The sequence below is a fragment of the Octodon degus genome, unplaced genomic scaffold (assembly GCF_000260255.1).
Source record: "Octodon degus isolate 3935 unplaced genomic scaffold, OctDeg1.0 scaffold00050, whole genome shotgun sequence".
NCBI classification, from domain to species: Eukaryota; Metazoa; Chordata; class Mammalia; order Rodentia; family Octodontidae; genus Octodon; species Octodon degus.
The window spans coordinates 4711183-4736884 of record NW_004524626.1 but is presented as its reverse complement, the minus strand read 5'-3'; the positions used below and the strand labels follow the sequence as shown (position 1 = coordinate 4736884).

The 25702-nt window shown below is 45.1% G+C and overlaps 1 protein-coding gene across 2 annotated transcripts in view; it reads left to right on the top strand.

The window, feature by feature from the left end:
• Brd4 (bromodomain containing 4) overlaps positions 1-25702 on the top strand; it is a 105537-nt gene that overhangs the window by 58007 nt on the left and 21828 nt on the right. For both annotated transcript variants that reach the window (XM_004632630.3, XM_004632631.2), the window contains exons 2-7: positions 11980-12298; positions 16195-16332; positions 17654-17789; positions 19875-20164; positions 20580-20945; positions 21949-22077. In XM_004632630.3, coding sequence (XP_004632687.1) covers positions 12014-12298; positions 16195-16332; positions 17654-17789; positions 19875-20164; positions 20580-20945; positions 21949-22077 — 1344 coding nt within the window. In that variant the 5' untranslated portion in view covers positions 11980-12013. The remainder of the gene's footprint in view (positions 1-11979; positions 12299-16194; positions 16333-17653; positions 17790-19874; positions 20165-20579; positions 20946-21948; positions 22078-25702) is intronic.

Below are 25702 nucleotides of genomic sequence, written 5' to 3'. Positions count from 1 at the left end.
ATGCCAGCCAGCCCCGCCCCCTGGTGGGCTGAGCTGGCCACACACACACACACACACACACACATAAATAAATGTAAAAAAAAAATACTAAAAAAAAAGAAGTGAAGTGCTCAACATAGAACATCAGGTGAGAAAGCAGTATGAGCCTTGGCAACTTTTTTTTTTCCAAGCTTTTGTGTACTTTTCCAAAAATGCATGTGGTGATGACATGTAAAGTTCTGCTAAGAATGGTTACTGTGTTTTATGAGAAAAATAAGAAAGCATTGGGTTTTTTTAACTTCTTTTTTTGGGGGGGGTGTAACGGGGGATTGAACTCAGGCCCTTGTGCTTGCCAGGGAAGTGCTTATTCCACTGAGCCATCTTCCCAGCCTGAAAGCTTTGGTTTTATTAACATTTGTCTTTACAGTTGCTTCTATTTCTCTTGCTGCCCATGTACTGTCACTTGAGGAAGATGGGTCTGAACTAATCCTGGCACTTTATTTGTTTATTTATTTAGACACAACCAGGGATTGAACTCAGGCCCTTGTGCTTGCCAGGCGCTTATTCCACTGCACCATCTCCCCAGCCCCTAAACTTTCAGTGGACTTAAAGTGGACCGGGAGACCAGAAGAACTTTAGGTAGAGTAAGTGTAGCTGGTTTACTCAGTTTCTTGGAATGGACAGAGCTGGAAACTGAATCTCCTTGTGTCAGTCAGTGCAGCTGATTTTCAGTTGTGTGTGTTCTTTCGCTTTTCTGCTCTGGTTTACTTGCCCTTAGAGTCTCAGAATTGCCTTGCTTGCTGTCTGCATCTCCCCCTCTAAACAAACCTCACTCCCCAAATTCCAGGAAGGAAACCCATGCAGAGTTGAGCTGATGGTAATAGAGGAATGAGAGAACCAGAACTTGAGGGTTTGCTGCCACATAGTTTTTCTTAAGTAGGAACTCTGTCATAACTCAAGCTTTCTGAACTTGTTTCGAATTTGTGAAAGGCATTTTTTATCATCATCATCATCATCATCATCATCATCATCATCATCATCATCGTCATCATCATCATCTGTTCTGGGTAAACTCAGGATCTTGTGCTTGCCAGGAAGGCACTAATGCCACTGATTTGGTAAAGGTGCGTGCCTGCTGCCTTCTTTTTCCCACCCCCTCGGGGATTTAACTCTGCGATGTTACACTTGCCAGGCAGGTGCTTATGGTGTTGAGCTATATCCCTAGCCCAAAATACAATTTTTCTATCTTTAGGCTTCTTAATTTGTCTGTACTACTGTCAAAATTACAAACAAGTTTAAGGATAGCGAAAGAAACAATATTTTCTGTAGAGTTAGAAAACTTCATTGATGTTGCCTGCAGTTATGTAATACTGGTGTGTGTGTGCGTGTGTGCGTGCGTGCGTGTGTGTGTGTGTGTGTGTGTGTACACGCACCAGAATTAAACTCGGGACCTTACATGTGTCAGGTAGGTGCTATGCTGCTGAACTATATCCCCAGCCCTATCCTATTAAAAGAAGTAGTGAGTTGATAACAGTAAGTGCCTTTTTACACCACCACCCCATCTCACCCCCAACAGTATTGCACCATGCAGTTCAGGCTGGTCTGGAATTCAGGTGATCCTCCTGTCTCAGCCTCCCAAGTGTTGGGATTATAGGCCTGTGCCACCTCCACCTGGCAACAAATGAATATGCTTGAAAAGCAGTCATGTTTAGTCAGAGGCCTGTGAATGTAGAAAAACTTTTTTTTTTTTAATTTTCAGGACCCAGACATTATCTATATTTCTGGTTTATAGCATCCTAAAGTATCTAAGTTTTTGTTTTTTTATTCCCCCCCCCCCCATGCTTCTAGGTCTACTGAAGTTTTGTTTACTAGGTAGCAAGGTCTAAAAGACTGAATAAGTACTGATGTTGCAATAATTGTATAACTGTTGAAAATATGAAACACATAACTTGAAAAGATGTTATTTTATTCTTTTTTTGGTGGAACTGGGGATTGAACTCAGGCCCTTGTGCTTGCCAGGCAAATGCTTAGTCTACTGAGCTATCTCCCCAGTCCCAATGTTATTTTATTCTTACAGAACCATGGTTACTTCCTAGTGGGATGTGTCTGTTGCATACTGCTGTCCGCATTTCCTGTTGATTTTATATATATTTTTTATTATAACTGCTAAATACCAAGCTTCAGTGTATGTCATTGTCAAAAGAAATATGGTAGTGCATCATCCACATGGCTGACACCGACATAGGATCTACAATCTGAGGTACAAGATCTCAGGATAAATCCTGAGGGGATTTCACTGACCTTATCAGACCCAAAAGCTCTTGTTGCATAGGTCTTGCTTTATCTTGGTTTTAACCAACCAGCAGAAAAGTACAAAAACGAAGTATAAGAAGTAAAGCCATGCTGTTATGTTGAGCTATAGGGGACTCAGGTCAACAATTTCTGACATTGCCAGTGAAGCAGAAGACCCAATACTATTATGGACTACTGGACTCTTTTAGAATATTTTGCTGAGTTAACACACCTATAATATTCAAATAACAGAACTTTTAAAAAAGGGGATACAGATGAATGTCTATTTTTGTATCTGTCTATTCAAAATGGTTAGGATAGATAGGATTAATCCCTCTTAATGAGTAGAGGGATTTGTTCTAATGGTGTTTGTAAATAGGTTATGTCCACATCTTGTACAGCAATTAACCACTAGAAAGTGAGTATGCAATGTGTTAATTATTGAAACTGTCCTACCAATTTGATTCGAAACTATCTCATTGCTATTTGTTTCTCAATAAAATTATGGGGAAAGAATATGGTAGTGCAGTCTAACATTGAAATTATTGGTGGTTTTGTGTTCATAGTTACTGCAGGGCCCTTCTGGTTTTTCTGTAGCATTGTGGGGCGCCATGGCTATATTAAGTGTCATCTTTTTCTTACTGCTCTAAACTGGAAATTTGTGTCCCAGGACTTCTTTAGGAGTAGATGTGAAAATAGAATATCCAGTTGGATCATTCAGCCTCTTGGGGTTGGAAACAATAAGATGAAAATTCTCTTACTGTACCTTGACCTTCATTGGTGTCAGCATAGTGACAGGTGGCCTGCTTCTTGTCTACAAGTCAGAATTGCTTCAAACTGGCACAGCTCTTGGTAGTTTTGGAGGAAAAACAGGGAGTGGATTTAACAAATAAAGACAGAAAAGTTGAGGTCTGGTGAAGGCCTCTTAACCAGTGGAAAAAGAGGACTGGAAAATAGCCCTTGAGCATTTATTTATACTTGGAGGTTGATGTTGATTTCAGCCTCTCTGCCTACCACTCAGCTTGCAAGATGGAACAGCTTGTTTACATAGCTCAAGGAACTCCTGATGCTGTCTGGCTGGCTTGGTTCTTAGTCCAGGTATGACTGATTTTCAGCTTCAGCCACTCCCAACGAAAATGAGAATGGAAAGAGCAGTGTTTTTTTTTTTTTGTTTTTTTTTTTTAAGATATAAAACTTTGGTTAGAAACAATGTCAAGGGGCTGGAGGGATGGCTCAGTGGTCTAAAGCACCTACTTGGAACAAGCTTGGCAAGGCATCAGGGACCGTGGTTCAGTCCCCCAGCACCACATGCCGGCCAGCCCCACCCCCTGGTGGGCTGAGCTGGCCACACACACACCTCTCTCTCTCTCTCTCTCTCTCTCTCTCTCTCTCTCTCTCTCTCAAATAAATAAATACAAATAAAAAAAAATTAAGAAACAATGTCAAGAATCCCACCTGTCCCCCTGCTAGCATTTTACATGTGTTGACCTCTTTTGTTGGTAGCAGTGATGGCAAAACTTTTAGAGCTTTCAAATAATAAGGAACAGCCCACTGTGGCACATTTACCATAGGTTCAACACCACTGGCCTGTGTCCTTACCTGAGCTGTTACTGCGTTGTTTGGGAGTCCTGTCTCTGCTTGCTTCACTCACCATGGGAACATGTACCCAGTCCTTCCCCTTCCCAGTCTTACCCTGTCTCTTCTTCAGAGATGTAACACTTTTCCTCCATGTCAGTTCAAGCCTCTCTCCCTGTCCAGAACAACCTTTGTATTCTTCAAAGATGTCCAAGTATTACTTAATTACTCAGTGGGGCATCACATCCACTGATGGATATGCAGGCCTGCTACACTGTCAGCATGAGAGCTGCTTTGCTTTTCACTTCCAGAAGTACTAGTCCTAAAGTGGAAGCCCCAGGATGATAACCTAGGTATTGTCACTGTAGGCTGTGACTTCCTTGTGCTCAGAGTGAAATCACTGTGAGGCTGGCTGCCCTCAGGGCTGATCAGGAGCTGCTAGATGGAGATGGGAGAAACACCTGGTGCTGGTTGGGGCATCACAGCCTGCCCACCTATGTGTCCTCACAGTAGGGGTAACAGATGGCTGGGAGGCTGTGCAATTTGGAACCTTGATACTAGGGGGTCGGGACAGTGTGGGGTGACCACTATGGGAAGAATTTAGCAAGGAGGCTGACCTAATCAGCTCTGTGCCTCAGAGTCTTCTGGCTGTCTTGTAGAGCTCACGGAGCCCTCTTCCTTGACCTATGAGAGGCTAGATTTTCTGGTTGGTTTTCCTTATGTTTTTTTTTTTTTTCAGTTGAGTAAGCAAGAGTTGGGTGTGTGTGTTGCTGGGTATGGAACCCAGGGCTTGTGCATGCTGAATTAGTGCTCTGCCATTGAGCTGTACTTCCAGCTCAAGAATGAGTTCTTGGGGTTCCTTAAACATTTTACTTTCCTGTAGTTATGTGCTGGGAAGACTGAACCACAAAATACAGGATGTCTGGGGATAAAATCTTTATGGTAGGTCAGTCTGTAAATCACTAGAGGTAGGCAGTGTAGGTGCCAGGCTGTACAGGAGTGCCAGGAAATAAATACATTGTTACCCTCTGGCTCAGGCCTCATTACCTGGTGACATCCATCATGGGGGTCGTTATGTGTGTCACTTAATGGAGATTGTCCTGAGATCCTCTTAAGAGAAATTGAGGTGCTTGTGACTCTTAGGCCAATCCCTTATGTGTTGCCTGCTCATTGAGTTTACAGCCTTCAGCTTGCTTGCTTGCTTTGCCGGCTCAGCCCACCCAGAGAGTGAGGCTGGCGAGGCAGTGTGTTGGCTTGTGGTGTCACCTGCGCCTGCCAGAGCTTGCCTAAGCAGGCACTTTAAACCACTGGGCTATTTCGCCGGCCCATCAATTTCTTTCCTTATGGAATTCACTTCAGTCTTTGCATGCATATGTGTCTCTTGGGCTTGGGTTTGATTTGTGTGTGTGTGTGTGTGTGTGTGTGTGTGTGTGTGTGTGTTTATTTTGTTTTGCTATATTGGTGACAGGCTCCATGCTTTACATTTCCCTTCTTTCCAAGCCCATTTTAAAGAGTCAATGAGGCCAGAAGCAGAGCTGTAAAAATTGAAAAGGTTACTGTGTGTCATACGGAAGCAGTCTGCCTAGGAGGGGCAGCTCAGTGTTTGTAGTGGTTTAAGATGAGGCAAAAGAAAAGGGTTTTTTTGTTTGTTTTTTTGGTGGGTGGTGTTGTTTGTTATGCGGAGGAATCTCAATCTGTCTAGTAAACAGAAAAGTTTGCTTTGGCCTGTCTGGCCCTGGCTTAAAGATGAAGAAAGGTAGGCATCAACCCAGTTGGAGCATACAAGAGCCCCCTGTCCTTTGACTTTTTACTATCGAGAAGGTGCAGCCAGCCCAAAAGCTCCAGAAATTGGCTATTGTGGCTTTCTTCTTGCCTCAGGGACATTGCTTGGAGATTTCCAAAATGTTACTGTCTAATGGAAATTTTCAGGGACTGCTTCCTCATCCTGGGAAGAAGGTGGCTGTGCCCAGTATAGTTTGTGTCCTTGCTGCCTATCTGCTCCTCTACCTTAGGGCCAGAGCTTCTCTTAGTGGGGACCCTCAACTTACCTGCCACCTGACACATGCTCCACACACAGCACCAGCTGAACTTTGCCTAAGCTGCTATGTAGAAGTCTGATCTCACCTCCCAGAAGACACATCTTTATTTATTCTTCACTATGCCTTCCACCCCCATTTCCTCCTTCTCCAGTACCTGCAAGGTTCCCCTTCAGTGGCTGATATAGACTCCAGGAATCCTTAAACCCCTGCCAGCACCACTTGTTCTGTGCAGTGCTGTTCCTTACTTAACACTGTCCAGGTTACCCAGCGTTTTCTTGTACTTTGTGCCCTAACCACTGTCATTTCACTCCAGTCCTGACTTGATATTTGTAGGCTCATTCTTTATTAAATTGGTTGTGTTTCCTTAATAGTACACCTACTTTGAAAGAGGCTAAAAGCTACAGTAAAATGAAATTAAGTGCCTTGAGAATAAAGTTAAGTTCTTAAAATCTCTCAGGGTAATAAAATTAACTGGTAACACCTCGTAGTATAGCCACTGTACTACTTCAAACTAGGGCTTTCCTCCTCAAAACCAGGATGAGAACGAAAGGAAGAAAACTCAAGCCCAGTGCATCCTCCACGTAAGACCTACTTTAAAAAAAAAAAAAAACAAAACAACCTACTGGCTTTGGAACACAGTTAAACAAATCCTTCCACAGCACTACTCCAGGCTCTGGTATGTCTCTTTGAAGGTGGCTGTGAACCCTTCTCTTGAGGTTGTGGTCTTTCCTGTTAGTGATGGAATTATCTCTTCTGGTCACCCCAGGATGAAAGCAAATAGTTTTACAGGCTGCAAGGGGCACTGCCTCCTGCCAGTCTCTTTGGGTAGCCTGCCCTACTATGCTACGCCTCTCTGGTCAAGAATGATATGCTGTCAGGTGTGTACATATACACAGAGTCACACTTCCATGTGATTAGTGCAGGTCAGGACTCATCCTTCTCCTCTGTTCTCTCCCGTGCAGTGTTTCTGAAGTTCACACCTACCCCCAGCCTGTGGGTGTTCTTTCTCCATGGCTGTGTATGTGGTCCTCTCTTTTTCACTGGTGTGTGCCCACCCCAGGTGCATATGTAATTCCCTCCCTCCAGGTGGTCTGTCAGTCCCTGCTTCAGGCACTATTGTAGTTTTACACAACAGTTACTTCTTTTTTTTTTTTTTTTTTTTTAATTTTTTATTTATGTATTGGGGGGGCAGCTCAGCCCACCAGGGGGCGAGGCTGGCTGGCATGTGGTGCTGGGGGATTGAACCGCGATCCCTGTGCTTTGCTTAGCTTAGGTGCTTTAGACCACTGAGCCATCTCACCATCTCCAACAGTTACTTCTTGTTCCAAAATTACCCCCATAGGATGGGGGACCAATGGAACAGGCCTACCTGATCAGATTTCAGCCTTTAAAAACCTCTGCAGGAGTAAGATGCAGGAATTTAGTTGCAGAGCATGTGTTTAGCATGCACAGGGCCCTGGGTTCTGTCTGCAGCATGAAACAAAACGGGTGATGGTTAAAGAAATTATCAGAGTGTGATGATAGCTGGGTGCCTGTTAGACTCTTGTGATGAAAATCACTAAGCCCACCCTCAAGTAAAGTTGCTTCAGGACAGTGCCCTATCTTGGTCCTAAATTTGTGCTGTGATGCAAGGTGACAGTTTGTGAGGGAGCTCCTGATGCTCCCTCCCTATCTCTGATACCCTTTGTGGGGAGCAATACCAAGACAAGGCTTCACATTTAAGAAGCTCCCGGGTTTTATTAAGTAATCTGTCTAAGCTTGGTGAGCAGGATGTCCTCCAGGGAAAACAAGCTCCCATAGGTTGCTACCTTTCTCATCAAAGCTTGGGAATGCCTGGTGCAGATTGTGGGTTCTAAACTGGCATCCTGGACATGTTCACATATCACTAAATCTTTGTTCAGCAGTGGCTGCTATACCACAGCCTCTCCTGTGAGGTAAAGGTACAACAGATTACTCTGGTTTTTTTTTTTTTTTTTGGTTATTTGTATACACAATTTCATCCCTCTCCTCTCAGGTTTTGTGAGGAAGGAAGAGGGTTGTCTTAGTTTCTTTTCCCTCATTGCTGGGACAAGACCCAACACCCAAAATTAGGGAAAGAAAGGTTTATTTAGCTCAGTTAGTGGAAGTTTCAGTCCATACTCTGCTGGCTGTACGTCAGAATAGCACATGACAGGGCAGTAGTTCATGGCAGAAAACAGCAAAGAGCAAAGGGAGGGGGCAGCAGCTGGGGCAGCTAGCAAGCCTCTCTCCCTAACCTATATTGTATTCAGGCTATTCTGCTCCAGGGCTGGTGGATCATGAATTAATCACAAACTCTAGAAGCCTGCCCCAGTGACTGCATGAGGGGGCAGATACCTAGACAAAAAACATCACAAAGGTGGAGTTGCAAGTGGAACCCCCTAGCCTTCATACTTGCTTAGATGAGGACTTTACCACTGAGCTACAACCTTGCCTTCAAAAAGCATCCTTAAATCTCTCTTGGATTGGGAAAAAAAAAAAAAAGAACAAATCCCTTTCTCTTGAAACAAGGATTTTGTTCTTATATTGGAGCTATGAGCCATACTAATAGTTTTTGTTATCATTAATCATTTGTTGATTCCTGAGTTACAGTTTGTTCCTTGCCTGCTTCAGAATCTTTGTAGTAACTAGTCTTGAGCTGCTCTCAGATAGACCCCTCTCCTTGCCTGCCTTTTCCTTAAAGCAGGCTTTCTTCATGTGTTCTCTAGTGTTGATAACTGTACCTTTAGTCAACCAGAGAACCATGGAAGAGGAAGAGGCTTTCTGAAAATGTTTTTCTCCTCAGCCTTCATGCTCACCCTGCAGCCAGGACCATGGTGTGGGGACATGCTAGCCTGCCTCATGCCTGAGGTCTAGCTCTCCATGGACCCCAATGATAGACTGAGTTGTGTTCTGTAGCAAGGTGGTGCTTTTAAAAATAATTCAGTCTGGGCTGGTGAGATGGCTCAGTGGTCTAAAGCACCTACTTAGAACAAGCTGAGCAAAACACAAGAGACCGCGGTTCAATCCCCCAGCACCACATGCCAGCCAGCCCCGCCCCCTGGTGGGCTGAGCTGGCTGGCCACACACACACACACAAATAAATAAATAAATATTAAAAATAAATAATGTAATAAAAAAAATAATTCAGTCTGTCAGAACTATGTTGGCAAAGAAGTTTGTCATCCTTGGTTTAATTTACACTTGGACTGAATTATAACAATCAGCAACTCAAGTGCCTAGGTATAAAGTTGATTGTTGACCCACTCACAGTGTTCAAGGATGTTTCAGAATGAAAGCTACAACAGAGTGAGCCAGCCTCCCCTGCCTTTTCTTGTTCCTCTGCCTTTTCTTGTTCCTCTGCCTGTCTGCCAGTGGTCATACAACTCTGCTTTTTGAAAGCCCGCCCTTGGCTGCTTTTCTCAGCCAGAAAGTTTTCTTATTGCCACTAAACTCCCAGGTTGATTCCTAGAGATGCTTGTTAAATACAGGCAGCCCCAGCTGCTGGTAGGTAGTATTTTTTTCTCGCTTGCAAAAAGATGTCATAAGTAGGCAGGGCACAAAAAGAGTGCAAATGGTCACTTCAAATTTGATCTGTGGGTTGTGTGTGTATTTTTTTTTTTTCCAACAGGAATTGAACTCAGGACCTTACAGTTGCCAAAAAGGTGCATGTGCCATTGAACTATATATCCCCAGCCCTCAGTTCACATTTGAGTATCTGGATTTTTGTTGTGTGTCTCTCCCCAACCCTTCCCCTTTTCTTTTCTCATTAACAGCATGGAAACTGTAAGGCCTTGTAAGTAGAGGGTGGGTTATTGAGTTTCAGGAAGGCAGTTTGCCTTTAGAACTTTATATATCCCCAAACTGTAGTTGTATGTCTTGTAGTTTGTCTCATTGGAATAACTGGACTGGTAATGCAAACTTGTCCTTTTGAGAATACTTGTGACAGGGTTTGAATAGTGCCTTCAGCATTCATTGGTTGTTGAGGGGGAGGGATTGGAGGATATAATGGGGCACTGACAACCAAGTCTTGTTGCCCCTTTCTGGTTAATAGAAGGGTAGGCTGGATGTGGATCATTCATTTTTTTTTTTCCATAATTTTGTTGAGAAACAAATAGCAATGAGACAGTTTCAAATCAAATTGGTAGGACAGTTTCAGTAATTAACACATTGCATACTCTTCCTACTGGTTATTTGCTGTACAAGATGCAGACATGATATTCTATTTACAAACACTATTAGAACAGATCCTGTATCCATTAAGAGAATGCAACTATATATCTATCCTAACCATTTTGAATACTCAGATACAAAATGGACATTTAGCTGTATCCCCCCTTTTTTTTTGTTTAGTTCCATTATTTGAATATTATAGCTGTGTTAACTCAGCAAAATATTCTAAAAGAGTCCTGTAGTCCATAATAGTATTGGGTCTTCTGCTTGACTGGAAGTGTCTGAAATTGTTGACCTGAGTCCCCTACAGCTCAACATAACAGCATGGCTTTACTTCTTATACTTCATTTTTGTATTTTTCTGCTGGTTGGTTAAGACCAAGATAAAGCAAGACCTATACAACAAGAGTTGTAGCTTTTGGATCTGATAAGGTCAGTCAAATCCCCTCAGGATTTATCCTGAGATCCTATACCTCAGATTGTAGATCCTTTGTCCGTGTCAGCCATGTGGATGAGTCACGGCCATTGCTTGGCCAATATGCTCTCTGTGAAAGCCTGAGAGAATGTTTTCTCTCCATGTGACTCTCCTTAGGCACACTCTACATTATCGATCACTTTCCTCTTTGGCCCCATAATCTCCTTGATCAGAAAATTTGGGACACTACTGAGTTACATGACATTACAATACAAGTTCTCATATGTCCTGAGTCTTAATTGACCTTGGAAGGCTGGGGCCAAAATGTTGGCTTTCCTTGCGGCTCTCCTTTTTCTCTAATTTTGGTCTGCAAACTTAGGTTGTTAACCCTCCAGAAGAGAAGCTTATTGTTACTGCCATACAACCTAGGCTGTTAAGCTTAACCTCACTATCTGTCTGAATATCAAACATCTTAGGCATAACATGGAACAGGTATTTTCTATCAAGTATTGATATGTTGAACTTTAAGTCCCTACAGAATATGATGAAAAAACATTTTAAAAATTAGAATATATTTTAAAAATAGGCATAAAGAATTATATAATTCTTATGTTTACACATAAGTCCAGATATCTAACCATATACAGCCTTGTAGCAGGACAGTCCCCCAACATGGATCATTCATTTTTATCTTTTTTTTTTTTTTTGTGGAGCCCGGGCTTGAACTCAGGTCCTTGCACTTGCCAGGGAAGCGCTTATTCAACTGAGCCATCTCCCCGGCCCCTTCATTTTTATCTTTTTAAGATAGTTTTGCTGTGCAATTCAGGCTGGCCTTGAGCTTGTAGCGATCCTCCTACCTCAGCCTGAGTGCTAGAATTACAGGTGTGTGCACCACACTTGGCCTATGGATCTGTCTTTTAATCGGCAGTAATCTTACATGATTTCTTTGATCAACATGCATGCATTAAGCTGCTGAGACAAATGTTCTAAGACTGAAGCTATACACTGAATCCTCAGCAGAGGTTGCATGGGTCATCAGTGAAATTACTGATTTGTCCCAGTGCTTGATGAGCCAAAGTACAAACAAGAATTGAATGTGAATACCAAATTCAGAGGGCTTACAAACCTCCCACTCAAGGCATTGTTTACTGAATGCTTGCAGGTGGGAAAAAGAGTGTGCAGATTTGTGAATCATGGCTTTATTATACCTTCTCCACCATAAGCTCCATAGCACCCAATAAGCTGTTGACTCCTGATTGGCTGTCACCCCATGCCTGTTCCTCACTACTGGGAGGTGATCTCTCACTTCCCTGCGAGATGGTGAGTCTTGGAGAAGAAAAGATATTAGAGCCCTTGCACTTACAGCTACAGTTTACAATGATTCTGCTGACTTATGCAGTCACTGCCAGGGGAGTTTAGTCCTTGAAAGTTTCCTGCCAGAAGCTGTATCATTTCAAGGAGTGCCTGTCTGCTGCCTCATCTCTGATGGGACTTTTCTGTTTTTTTGTAGAGTGCCTGGTGAAGAATGTGATGGGATCATTAGCATGTCTGCGGAGAGTGGCCCTGGGACGAGATTGAGAAATCTGCCAGTAATGGGGGATGGACTAGAAACCTCCCAAATGTCTACAACGCAGGCCCAGGCCCAACCACAGCCAGCCAACGCAGCCAGCACCAACCCTCCCCCTCCAGAGACCTCCAACCCCAACAAGCCCAAGAGGCAGACCAATCAGCTGCAATACTTGCTCAGAGTGGTGCTCAAGACACTATGGAAACATCAGTTTGCGTGGCCTTTCCAGCAGCCTGTGGATGCTGTCAAGCTAAACCTCCCTGTGAGTAGTTTGTGCAGGGCCCAGTGCCTCTGTCTCCTCATGAGGACAGATTCCAAGAGAGAGTAGAGATGGATTTGGAGTTGTGGTGAAAGCTCTGACTGCCAACACCTGCAAGGCTTTTGTGTGGTTTCAGTAGTCCTGATAATTGGAATGGGAAAGAAGAAAGTGGCTTAAACACTAACTGCTTTCTTAGATATTGGGACCTTGGGGAAAGTTGTATAAAGAGAGATTGAAAGAAGGAGGAAAGGGTAACACACAGATTCACCTTTATTCCCAAGGTAAGCGGAACTCAGAGTGCTTGGCAGTCCTAGACCTTTCCCCTCTCAAGAGGTCTCTGGGAGCTGGGGAAATAGCTCAGTAGAATAAGGCACAAGGGCCTGAGTTCAATCCCTGGTTCCACCAAAAAAAAAAAAAAAAAAAAAAAAAAAAAAAAAAAAAAAAAAAAAAAAAATTCTTTGAACCCCCAAGCTAGTAGTAGATGTGTTGCTCTGACTGTGCTAGATGGGACTGGTCTGCTGCATTGGTAGTCACTAACACTGTCATCTCCATCACCAGCACAGGATGGGAAAAGACAGCAGATTCACTCATAGTGATGGAATATATGGAGGGGACCTGGAGAGAAGGGGCCCTGGCTGCATCTATGTAAACTGTCCTGAGTAGGCGGGTTGGCCCTCTCCCTAGAGTTCTTTTCATTTGCCCACATGTGTTGCAGGCATAACTATCTCCCTAACTGAACATCAGAGAGCAGTTGGGAAAATGCTTAAGTTTTTGCTTCCTTTAAAGCATCAAGGACTTGTCTCGAAGCTGCCCTCTCTTATGTACCTGGGCCCATATTCTTTGGCAAGAGAATTAGTTGGTGACCTCCACTGACCCAGGTTGGGTTAGCCTATGGAGGGACAGTGTTAGCATCTACCTGACATACAGAGTCATGAAGAAAGGATACCCTAGTCTGACATTCCTGGCTGGAAGGTTGTGCGTGTGACAATTGTCCAGTGTTGTCTATCCACCTAACACATGTCATGTGAACTTGGGGGTAAGAGTCAACCAGAGGGGGTATGACAACTCTGGGTAGTGTACTGGCTCAGGAAAGGGTAGGAGCAAAAGAGGGGCTATTGACCAAGTCTGTCTTACAAGCCACTCAGAATAAGCTGTTGGATGAGCTTGTTATACCACTCTTTAGCTAGGCTGTACAGGGTCCACAGTAGAGGATGATTTTAAGAAAATGCAAAGAACCTTTGGACAGAAGGAGCTAGGATTGAAATGCAGGGTGCTCTGAGGCTTTGTGGGAGGAGTGGGAGGCACTATAAAGAGGAGGCAGGAAAATTATCTGCACATGACAGCAGTCTCTGGGTTTCTGCATGTTACTGTAGGATTATCAAAGAGATGAAGAATCTGACCTCACAGCTATACTGGCCTTAGGAGTCCATTGGTGAGCTTAGAAAGACATGACACAGGAGTAGAAAACAGATTTGTGATGGTGTGGTTGAGAAGGTACAGGTATGAGACTACCATTTTCAAAAAATTGGCTTCAAGGGGGATGTATATTGTAGCTAGAACAGGGGAGAGACCATTTTGTTGTAGGAGAATGAAGTGAAGACAGAGACTTGGAGGGTTGGGCCAGGGAAGACCAGGGAGAATAGGGCTCTAGAGGAATTGAGATCTCTGGAGAGGTAGCATAGAATCCCAGGGTAGGTCACAGCAGCAGCACTGACCAATGAGAACACACGTGTATGACTGATTAAGCTAGGGATGGGTCTCTGAAGTAGAGGCTGGGCTCCTAAGTGAACAGAGAGATTACCTTGCTCTTGGCAGTGTGTGGATCCACCAGTCTCTTGAGTGTTGACAAGAGAGGGGAACGAACTGATTGATGGTGGACTGGTCTGATGTCTTCAGAGAAGAGTGAGTGAGGAACCCAGAAGGAGGAAGGTTGTTGCTTACTGCGAAGACATCCTGTAGTCCTTTTTGTAGGCTGACTCAGAGGGGCTAGTCTAACAGCAGCAGTATCACCCAGTTTTCCTGGGAGCTGATGAGCTTCAAGTTCCTCTTCCACAGGAGCTGTTGATAGACACTCCTTTCCAAAGAAATAGGTCCCCTATTTCTGTCTTCTGAGGCCTTCTAGAACTTCACCTGTGTTTCTACCTCTTGTCATGCCCTAAGCCCACAGCCCCAGTTGTCAGTCCCATTCCCTAACCCTGCTTTCATCCCACCTCCCTTCTGTTTAGCTCTCTATCACAGTTCTCTTTGCCCTTGAGGCACTTGAACCCACTGTGCCTGGTGCAAACACAGATTAGTATCCTTAGGGAACCTTGGACAGAGGAAGAAATGTATATTTCCATTGGGGCTAATATATATGGGCTTGGAAAGGAAGCCTGACCATAGTATAGACAGTCTAGTTTTGATTGTCTTGGCCTTGTGCCTAGGGTGTCTGGCTGTTGCACATGCAGCCCTTACTAGGGCAGAGCCCTGACCCATGCCAGCTCTTAAATGCAAGGGGTAGTTTTTTTGTTTCTCAGTGTCAGAGAAACTCAGATGACCCCCTCCCCCCCCCTCCCCCCCAACACACACACACCACCATTTTCAGCCAGGCCCCTTATACTTCCTAATGGTAGGTCTGTACTCCTTACAACAGGCTCTTTGGAACCCTAGGTGCCTATTTTGTACTTAATTCTGATGTTATGGGAGCCTTTTTGTGGAGGACATGGCCAAAGAGAGCTAGCTGTCTTTGGTTGGGTCTAGTCTAGAGGCAAGAGTTAGACTAATATATTGGGGCTTGCTGTGTCTTATGAACTATTCTGTGGCTTTTTATGATCATCCAGGCATTGCTTGAGCTATGCCCAAATTCTTCATGTATTTTTGAGAATAAGCCTTTGGTTTTTGGAGTAGTTTGAATTTAGAGGAAAGTCGTAAGTGTAGTACAGCATTTGATTTCAAGGGCCTTAAATCATCTGTACCTGCCATCTGGGTCCTTCTATTTAGGGAATAATAAGACCTGAAGGTTTGTGGACTTGGCCTGCTGGATTTTTTTCCACTGAGAATTGCAAAAGATGTCTCACCTGATAGTCCAGCTGTGTGAAAATACTAATACATCTTTAGTGGTAGGCTGCATGTAAGTGGAAGAAACGATGTTCTATGAAGCAGGTAGTTTTATGCTTTTTGTCTTTCTGAGACAGGGTTGCACTATGCAGTTCAGACTGGCCTTGAGCTCACTTTGTAGCCCAGGGTGATCTTGAACTTGCAACGATCCTGCCTCAGACTACCAAGTGCTGGGATTACCTGTGTGTGCCACTATGCCTAGCCTAATTTTATGCTTCACAGATCTACAGGGTGTATAGTTGTTTAGTGGGGCACAAGCATGGTGAACCAAGAATTTATTTTATGAACAGGTATAATTTGAGATAGTATGGGACCAGTTATGGGTGGTTTTACTGTATAAGAACTGCTTTTTTAAAAAAGTTGTGTGCTTGCCCCATTATTTATTTAGATGAAAGGATATATTGCCAGGGAGGTAGCTCAGTGGTGTAAGTGCCTTCCTGGCAAGTGCAAGGTCATGAGTTTAATCCCTCCTTAGTCCCGTGTCTTCCCCCCCCAAAAAAAAAAGGATAATGAAAGAAACCATCTATTTCAATAAAGACAAACAATCACTAGAGGGCAATTGGCAGCTTGTATATTTTCCTTCCATATTGCCACCTGTTTAAGAGTCCTTCCCTGATCAAAACTTTATCTTGGATTTCCTCTGTGGTTACTTCCTGACACCATAGAATAGCTTCTGTCTGTGCTATACCTCCTATGGGTTTACCTGTGGGGTGACCTAGAATAAATCTCACAGGCTGACCTGACCTGGCCTTCCCAGGAGAGCTGCCGAGATGACACTAGCCTTTGCACTCTCTCCTTCCTAGGATTACTATAAGATCATTAAAACACCTATGGATATGGGAACAATAAAGAAGCGCTTGGAAAACAACTATTACTGGAATGCTCAGGAATGTATCCAGGACTTCAACACTATGTTTACAAATTGTTACATCTACAACAAGGTGAGATGTGGAGATGGGTGTCCAGATACCCCGGGAAAAGAGAAGGTAGAGAAGATGGAGGATTGGTCAAGAGGCCAGGAACAAGGGTTGGGGTATTCAGAAGAAGCTGGGCTTCCAGTCTGAAGCAGGAGACTATTGAAAATGGAGGTGATGAGACCTTCAGTTGTGCCTTGGACTGAGAGTGTTTCTTTAGCTGGGAGGAATACGCTAGCCATTTTAAGCTGGCTTGTGAGCCTGGAGTATGTGTTCCTGGCATCCTTGGGGTTTTGGCTCCTGAGCATGTCTAATAGAGAAGATGTGAGGAAGACAGTGGCTACCCATGACAGTTCATTGGGATGGTATTGAGTTGTCAAGGAAGAGCCTACTCAACTGTAGTCATGCAGAGGTATGCTCAGACAGAAATATTGGTGTGAGAGAGGGCATAGTGGGGTGGGCTGCAGAGCCCAGCTGTTCTGTGGGTCATATTCTCTTGGAACTGTGGACATGACCATTGATAAATCTTGGCCATAAAGTTGAGTATCCCCTTGATCTTACATGTAAACCTGAGAGCCACTTCTAACCCCGTAGCCAAACCTTTTGGCTCGGCCATGAAGCCAGATCATTTGTTTACAGTTCAGACCACAGAAGTGATTAAAACCAACCCTTTCAAATATAACGACTCTGGAGGGAGACACTATACAGAACTCAGCTTTTGACCTCTGCTGGTGTAGTGGGTAAAATTGCCCAGAAGAGATGGGTAGGTGAGTTTCTTGAAGTTTACTGTGTTTTGTAAAGTCCTAGCTCTCACCACTTAGGTGGAAGTGAAATGTACGAACTAGGCCCTTGGTTCAGAGCTGAGTGTTAACAGCATGTTCTGGACAAGGTAACAGGCTGGGGGACCCATTAAGTGGTATGAGATGGGCCTTGTCCAAACGCCACCAAGCTGCCTTGGGGGTATGTTGGGGAGCATTATTGAAGTCCTGCTAAAGTAATCATGAGAGAAAGTCCTGTATAATGTAAGCATTTGTAGTGAATTCAGTTGAGACCTACAACTAAAGCAAGGAGGGCCCCTGTCAGGGATTGGCTGAACTTGGTAGATACTTTAAGGCAGAGTGGTTTTCCACACAAGCCAGAGCTTAAACAATAAGAAAGGAGGTGCATATAGATGCTGGGTCAGCACCTCTTGGGGCACCTAGTAGCATATAGTCATGGCCCCTTGGGCTCCATATTAGGGTAAGCGTGTAAATATAATGCATCACATTGGGGGAGGGGGTGGTTTAGGTGTCCACAGAGGCGGGGAGGGGAGAGCTTCTGGCTCTACCACACATGTCTCTTCATCCAGCCTGGAGATGACATCGTCTTAATGGCAGAAGCGTTGGAGAAGCTCTTCTTACAGAAAATCAACGAACTTCCCACAGAAGAAACTGAGATCATGATAGTCCAGGCAAAAGGAAGAGGACGAGGGAGAAAAGATGCAGGTAGGGTATAGAAATAGCAAGCAAAGGGGTTGTCTCTTTTTTAAGTTTGAGGAGTGGGGGAGGCAGGGACCTAGATGGTGACAAGTCTACTGAGAAGCTGCTGCTTGGGAGCAGTAAGATCAGTTTCTGTATTGGCTCTGCCCCACAGGGTTCTGTAATGCTGTGGTCTTCCAAGTAGTCGTTGCTGGGCCTTGCCTTCTCTACAGTGTTCCTAGACTTGGGTCAAAAAAACAAAGTGTAATACCTATAATCCCAGCACTTAGGAGGCTGGGCAAGAAGATGGAGAGTTACAGCCAGCTTGAGTTACATGGCAAGACTGTCTCCACAAAAAAGAAAAAAGAAGTCTTTTCAAAATACTTGGACATTATTTGAATTTTCACCTTGACCACACTTGTTGTATTGCTGTAGACGGTTTCTCTTCCGACCCCACTGCTACCCCTCTTCTCTCCCTTCCCTGCCTCCCTACTACTACTACTACTACTACTACAACTGCTGCTGCTGCTTCTTCTGCCTTTGCTTCTGCTTCTTCTTCATTTGGTACAGGGTCTCACAGTGCAGCCTGGACTCGTAGTGATCCTCTTTTCAGCCTCCCCAGTGCTGGAATTATGGGTTGTGTACCATCAAGCCTGGTCTCAGTGGCTGGCTTAGTATGCCTGGGGGTAGGGCCGGCGCAGCATGTTGTACTGGGGATCGAACCCAGGTCCCTGCACTTACCAAAGCAAGTGCTTAGCTGAACTATTGCTCTGGCCCCCTCGCTTTGTTTTTGTCTTTCAGGGATGAACCCAGGGCTGCACACCTGCTAAGCAGGTGCTCTGCCACTGAACATAGCTATAGCCTTGCCTTTCCATTCTAAAAAAGCTAATCAGAAGCAGTTTTAGTGAGTGGCCTGATAGAAAGCCTTGAGGTTTGTTGTGTGTCATAATCTTGCCTACCTCCAGCAAAGTGAGTTATGTGTTTCTTGTATGGCTCTTCATGTCCTGGCTTCCTTGTTCCTACAACCCCATTGACACAGGATTCTGGAGGCCAGTTGGCTGAGTTATCAAAGAAATGTTTCTGTCTAGGAAAATGTCTTAATAGCTGCCTTCTGTAGCTCTGTGCTTGAGAAGGATGATGTTTTCGAGGGTATGAGATGTTGGCTTCTGTAGCCTCTCACCTCATTCTGATGCGGTGTTAGTGCAAGTACATTTAGATCTTCTATGGTGCATGGAACAAGAGGAACCAGTTTTGCAGGTCACCCCTTTGATTTCACATATAACCTTATATGAAGACCTCAGCTCTTGCTTCCTAGGGCCAGGTGTTTGGTCTATGCACAGGGCAGATACAGTGACAGTTTCTAGGATCCAGTTCTGGGAGTACCTAGGGAAGGGAGTTGGGAAACTCAGCAGAACCTCCTACTTTTCACAGAATGCCTAGGTACTGCCCAAGGAAACCCCACAGATAGGCTTCTTTTATAGAGTGCTGGGTTTCTGAACCTTTCTATGGTGTCCAGTGCACCTTTGAAGGGTGTGACAATCAAATCTTAGCCTTAGGCTCCAACTCCATGGTCTACCTGCTCATAGGAGAAGCCTCATCATAACCCCTCATTTCTGGAGCCCTCATTTTGCCATTCCGTGTAGCCTTTTTTGTCTGAGAGTGATCACCCAGCTATAGGAGCACAGCCTGAGGTAGTTATATAAAGGGCAGCAGCTGTCCACATGTGGCTCTTCAGGGGATAAAATCATGCCAGATTCCAGAAACCTTGGCCAGGGATGGCTTCTGACAGCATTTGTGGGAATGAGGTCAGCTCTGGCTGGATGTTCCAAGGAGCATTTCTTTGCTATCCATCCATAGTCCTGATGAAAATATCCAGCATAGATGTCTTCTCCTTCAGGCTAGGATACCCAGGAAGTACAAAACTTGATATGCTGCTGCTCCCTGAGTGCTGGGGTAGATAGATGGATGGCTTTGGCATGGTGATACCTGGGACATGCACACATTCTGAAGCAATAGTACCATACAGATGTGTGCTGGTATGTGGCAGGGGGCAAGGTCAGCCAGCATGTATCAGCACAGCCTCTAACTATCAAACCTTTTTATGATTGATAGGGACAGCAAAGCCTGGTGTCTCCACGGTACCAAATACAACTCAAGCATCAACTCCTCCACAGACCCAGACTACTCAGCAGAATCCTCCACCTGTTCAGGCCACGCCTCACCCCTTCCCTGCTGTTACCCCAGACCTCATCGTCCAGACCCCTGTCATGACAGTGGTGCCTCCCCAGCCACTGCAGGCTCCCCCACCGGTACCCCCTCAACCACCACCCCCACCTGCTCCCACCCCCCAGCCTGTGCAGAGCCACCCGCCCATCATTGCGGCCACCCCACAGCCTGTGAAGGTGAGCATCTGGGGCATCTAGAGGCTCTTAAGGGCTTGTAAGAGACAGGCGGTCCCATCCTTGCTGATGCACTACTTGAAGCTTGTTATGTCCCTCAGGCACTGACACGTATTTGTGGGGAAGATCTTTCTCAGAAGCAGGTATCCTGCTGACCCAGAGAAATTCTAACTATGTTTCTCCTCTTTGTGGGTTCTTGCCTTTAATTTAGACTGTGCATGTTTACAGGCTCTAGTCTGGCTGCAGAAAGGTGTGGGATAGGACTTTTGTGTCCTGTCCTTCACCTTTGTAGCTGCCTTTGGGTTCTGTCCCTGATTGTTGGGACCCTAGATAGGACCTGGTTTCAGGGTGACTCTTAAGGGGCAGCTGCACTGGTTCCCCTTTTGCATGGAGCCTAACACATCTGTGCTCCTGGCAGACAAAGAAAGGGGTGAAGAGGAAAGCAGACACCACCACCCCCACCACCATCGACTCTATCCATGAGCCACCCTCACTGGCTCCAGAGCCCAAGACCACCAAGTTGGGGCCCCCCCGGCGGGAGAGTACCCGGCCTGTAAAGCCCCCAAAGAAAGATGTGCCCGACTCACAGCAGCATCCAGCACCAGAGAAGAGCAGCAAGGTCTCAGAACAGCTCAAGTGCTGCAGCGGCATTCTCAAGGAGATGTTTGCCAAGAAGCACGCCGCCTATGCTTGGCCTTTCTATAAGCCCGTGGATGTGGAGGCATTAGGCTTGCATGACTACTGTGACATCATCAAGCACCCTATGGACATGAGCACAATCAAGGTGACCCTACATACCCCCTTGGGGGAGGAGTGGGCAGAGGCCTGTCTGACCTTCAGAACCTCCCCAGGTTTCTTCCTAGACCAAAGGAAGAAAACCCTGTCCTACTGTGCCAGTGACTTGGCGGAGCTGTGTTAAATTTTTCCACCAGTCCAGAGGAGCCCAGCGCCACCTGCTGGGTGTTTTGAGACTATTCATCCCAACATGGCTCTCATTCATTTGGTTTGCAGGCAATAGTGCTACTCCCTTCCCTTGTCTGAGGAGAGGCAAGACATAGTCTTTCTCTCCCTGAGGACCCAGAGTCCTGGGCACCTTGTACCTGGTAGATGCTGTAGGAAGTGGCTGGGTTTATGTGTTGGAGCTGGCTAATATTCTCAGAGAAGGGTTTTAAATCCTTTTTAAGACATTTTGCATATTCCTCCTTATGGGAGTAGAGTAAGGGAGCCCAAACATGGGACAGTCAAAAGCAGGGAGCGGTACTGTGTTCCATTGACAAGTATCCTGTTCCATGTCCTGAAGTAAAGGATATACAAAATCAGGGCTGGACCCATTCTAGCCTTCATCTTCTCTTCAGTTCTGTTTTTAAGTTCTGCCTCCCAGGATTCTGTGTCCTTTTGCTCTAAATTTAGCCAGTTACAGTGACCCCAGAGGATGAACATGCACCGCTGACAGGGTAATTCACAGCCTCAAGCCTTGTGTTAAAAGCCTGCATGTCTACACAGTGATAATAAATGAGACTTTGGCCTGCGCACGCCTCCACTCCAAACCCAGCCTGCATCCTACAGGTGCTTTCACTGCTGTTACTGTCCACCCCTGATCCAAAACACAGGCAGAGCTGGGCGTGGTGGCACATATCTGTAATCCCAGCCCTTGGGAGGCTAAGGCAGGAAGATCACTATGAGTTCAAGGCCAGTCTGTGCTATACAGCAAGACACTGTGTCAATACAAAAAAACAAAACAAAGAAAACCATAGGGAGGCACTGCTAACACTGTCTCATCTTTCCAGTCTAAACTAGAGTCCCGTGAATACCGAGATGCTCAGGAATTTGGTGCAGATGTTCGATTGATGTTCTCCAACTGCTATAAATATAATCCTCCTGACCATGAGGTAGTAGCCATGGCCCGGAAACTCCAGGTAAGGCTCTGGGGAGGGCAGGCCAGACCTCCACTTGCCTTAGGATTATGCCCATAGCACCTTGGAGGAGTCCACTCAAGCTCAGGCCAATGCATACAGTTTAGGTTGGGGTTATTTACTTATTGTTAAAGTAGAGTGGCTGGTTTCATTTGGAGGTAATTACTGAAGCTCCCTCCACTTCCTTTCTTTTGGCTAAAAGAGCATGTGTGTTATGCATAGCTGATCTTTTCTCCAGAATAGACCGGACTCAAGTTGGTGGCACACATACTTTTTCAGTGAACAGTTTGTCACAGCTGTGAACCAGAATAAGTTCTTACCCTATGGATGTTTCTTCACCAAGGCCATAGGTTTTCTTTCCAAGGCCATAGGTTGCTTCTGGTCACAGAGCTGAACAGGCTGTGGGTTGGGCCACCTGCTGTCACAAGGCACAAGTGTACTTTAGTGTAGGTCTCTGGGCTTCCTCACACCTGGCTTGCAAAGCCTTGAGTGATCTCTGGGTCTGTGCTACCCACAGGTCACCTGAGCCCTGTTGTTACTGTTTCCTTGTGAGTGAAGTTAGGTGAGCTGTTTATTACTAGAGTGGACTGGCTCTTGATATTCAAGCGCATTCTCAGGTTGAAAGGTTTTTGTTTCAAGGACTTGTTTTATTTTCTCTGACTTTGGCTGCGCAGATGAAACTGTGAAACAAGTTTGGTGTTGTCTGTCTTCACAAGGAAGACTACCCCTTTAATGCTGTTTCTCCTCCTTAAAGGTGATCCAGCTTTTTAATTCTACTGCAGTTCTTATAAGAGCCACCTAGTGGCAGTAGTGCATTCAGATTTACTGGTAGATACCTGCATCTCCCCTGTTCTCTTGAGAAAATGTACCTCTTTTCCATGCTGTCTAGATCTGATACACACATTTTGTATTTGCCTTACATACTGTATGGAAACAGTGAAACTCAAACAACTTTTCTGTCAGCACTCAAGAGTGCTAGTATGAGCTACTTTATTTAATTTTTTGTATTTAGTACAGCATCTTACTACGTAGATCTGACTCAGTGATTCTCGTGTTTTTAGCTTCCCAAGTGCTGGGATTACAGGTGTAGGCCACCACGCCCCTTTCAATCACTGTCTTAGGATGCCCCAGGGATGGGGCTGGCACAGCACACCTGCATCGAACCCTGGCCACTGTTGTCTGCCTAAGCAGGCACTTTAGTCTACTGAGCTATCTGGCCTGCCCTTGAGCTATGTTATTAAAGGAAAGACTGAAAGGCACAGCAATATATTCCAGTGCTCTCTTCCTCATTTTTATATCTGTGGGCCCCCTACACCCCAGTCCTTTACTGACCACCTTCACAGCATCACAAGCCACCTACTCTTCACAAATTTCTACTGCTTTCATAAAGAATTTTTCTCTTGGAAGTGGATTAACCTATCCAAACATGGGGTTTTCACCTGTATTATGGCCACTGAGATGTGAGCCATGCAATAGCCTTTTTTTTGTTTTTTCTTTCCAATGTATTTAGTACAGGGTCTACAGTGTCTTGCTGCACATACTATAGATATGATGCTATAGCCTTGAGGTCTCAGTACAGATTGGACTCATAGTGAGCCTCCTGTTTTTAGCCTCCGAAGCACTGGGATTAGAGGTGTGTACCACCATGCCCAGTCCCATTCGCCATCTCAGTGCAGCTCTGGGGCAGGGCCAGCATGGCTTGTGACGCTGGGGATCAAACCCCCATCCCTGTGCTCTGCCTAAGCAGGTCCTTTAGTCTGCTGAGCTATCTGGTCAGCCCATGCAATAGCTGTTTGAGCTAAGTGCTGCTGCTTGGCAGTCACCCAGGTACCAGACTAAACCAGATATGGACCCCATGCTCAAGAAGGGTCCGTTTAAGGCCATGATAGGAGAGTGTGCTATGGAGGAGCCATGTTTCTGAGAGTAGTGCTATCTTTCCCATCTCTTCTGGAAGGCAGTTGTGATATTTGTGGCATCTCAGACTTTGTCTTCTTTCTAGTCTAAATTTACCCATTATCCCCTTGCTTGCTGCTTTCAGAGGTGTTGGGACCTCCTTAGTTGCATCATGCCCAGAGAGTAGGATTTGTCTATAAATTTGCATGGAAAAGGATGCATGTATTTGCTTCTAGCTCTTAAATCTGGGCATTTTGAAAATCTGTATCCCACACTGTAGGACCCATAGCCATAAAGATGACTAGAAGCTGAAGAGCTTAACATTTTCTCAGGAGTCCCTAAGTTGGCTTAGGCTCAAGGCCACCAGCATAGCAGTGAATCCAGAGCTGCTGATGGTTTTGTCTTCTACTCTCTGCTCTGTTGTGAAGTGATTAAGGAAGTTTAGTAGCAGTTGCAGCCCATGTGGCTACCAATTCTTTTGGGATGGAGGAGGTATTACAGATTCTAGGTTATGTGCAATTATGCTTACAAGGGAAGATAAACTGAAAAGTACTACTCCATTAGGTCTTACATGTAGGAAGGTTTTAGAATATGGTATGTGGCTTTTAGTGGTGGCCGTGTCTCCAGCTACCTGGCATCTCAGTGGTTCTCTCCTTTCCAGTGTATGCACCTCTGCTTAAAGTCTTCTCCAATCCTTGACTCCGAGGCTGGTTCATCTGGGAGAGTCTGAGCACTAGTCCACATTCTAGCACAGAATTACTTGCTCAAGCCTAATGACAGAGGAGTCAGGTGGGGTGATGGGATGCTGTGGGGGGGTGACCCAAGCACTGCTTCTCCTGGACAGGTGCTGTTATCTGTGGCTCCTTGCCATCATTGCTTCCTTTCATGCTCCATCACTGTTCTTCCTTTAGAGATTCTGGCTCTTGGGGTATCTCCAGTTAGGTTTTCCTAAACTCTTACTAGCCCCACAATAGGCCTGTCAGCATTCTTGTTGGTTCCTCCTCTCTTTATCCCCATTCCCCTGATCTCTACAGAATGTTTATCTTCCAGCCCTTGTCCTGGTGTCGTGTCCACCCCTCACCCTGAGTTCACAACACACCTTTGCCAGTTACTGCCGGTGTGTTGTGACCCCTTGTTCTCGCCCTCTTAGCACTAACCTAGTGTGGAGCTCTGAGTGTGTTTCTTGTTCCACTAGGCTTAGCTGAAGAGAGGCCTGTTCGTCTTTACCATTTAGCAGATGCTTCGTGGGTATATATCTGTCCTAGTCTGCAAGATCTTCTGGAACTGACACGAGTCTCCTAGAATGTCTTCTGCTCAGTGTAGAGTAGTGCTCATGTTGCAGACAGGAGGGCAACAGGGTCACGCAGCTGGACACTGCAGGTAGCTTCCTTTATTGGGCTCCTTGCTGTTTGATCTTAATCTTAGACAAGCCAGGGTAGGGCAGCCTTGGTGCTTGGCTTCATGTGTTGATCTCTGAAGTGTCAACACACTCTTAGGGAAATGGCCTTTTCATTGTGTAGATTGTTACATTGGTCAGTTTATTTTATGCTTAAAGTAGGCCTAAAAATCATGCTGGGAAGCCAATCCTGCTTTTTCCATCTCCATCCTCTGAATTGTCATTGGATTGGGTACAGCAAAGTGACTATTTTCTGAGCTCCTCAACCTCACCAATCTTTTTTTTTTTTAATTTTATTTATTTATTTATTTATTTATTTATTTATTTATTTATTAGAGA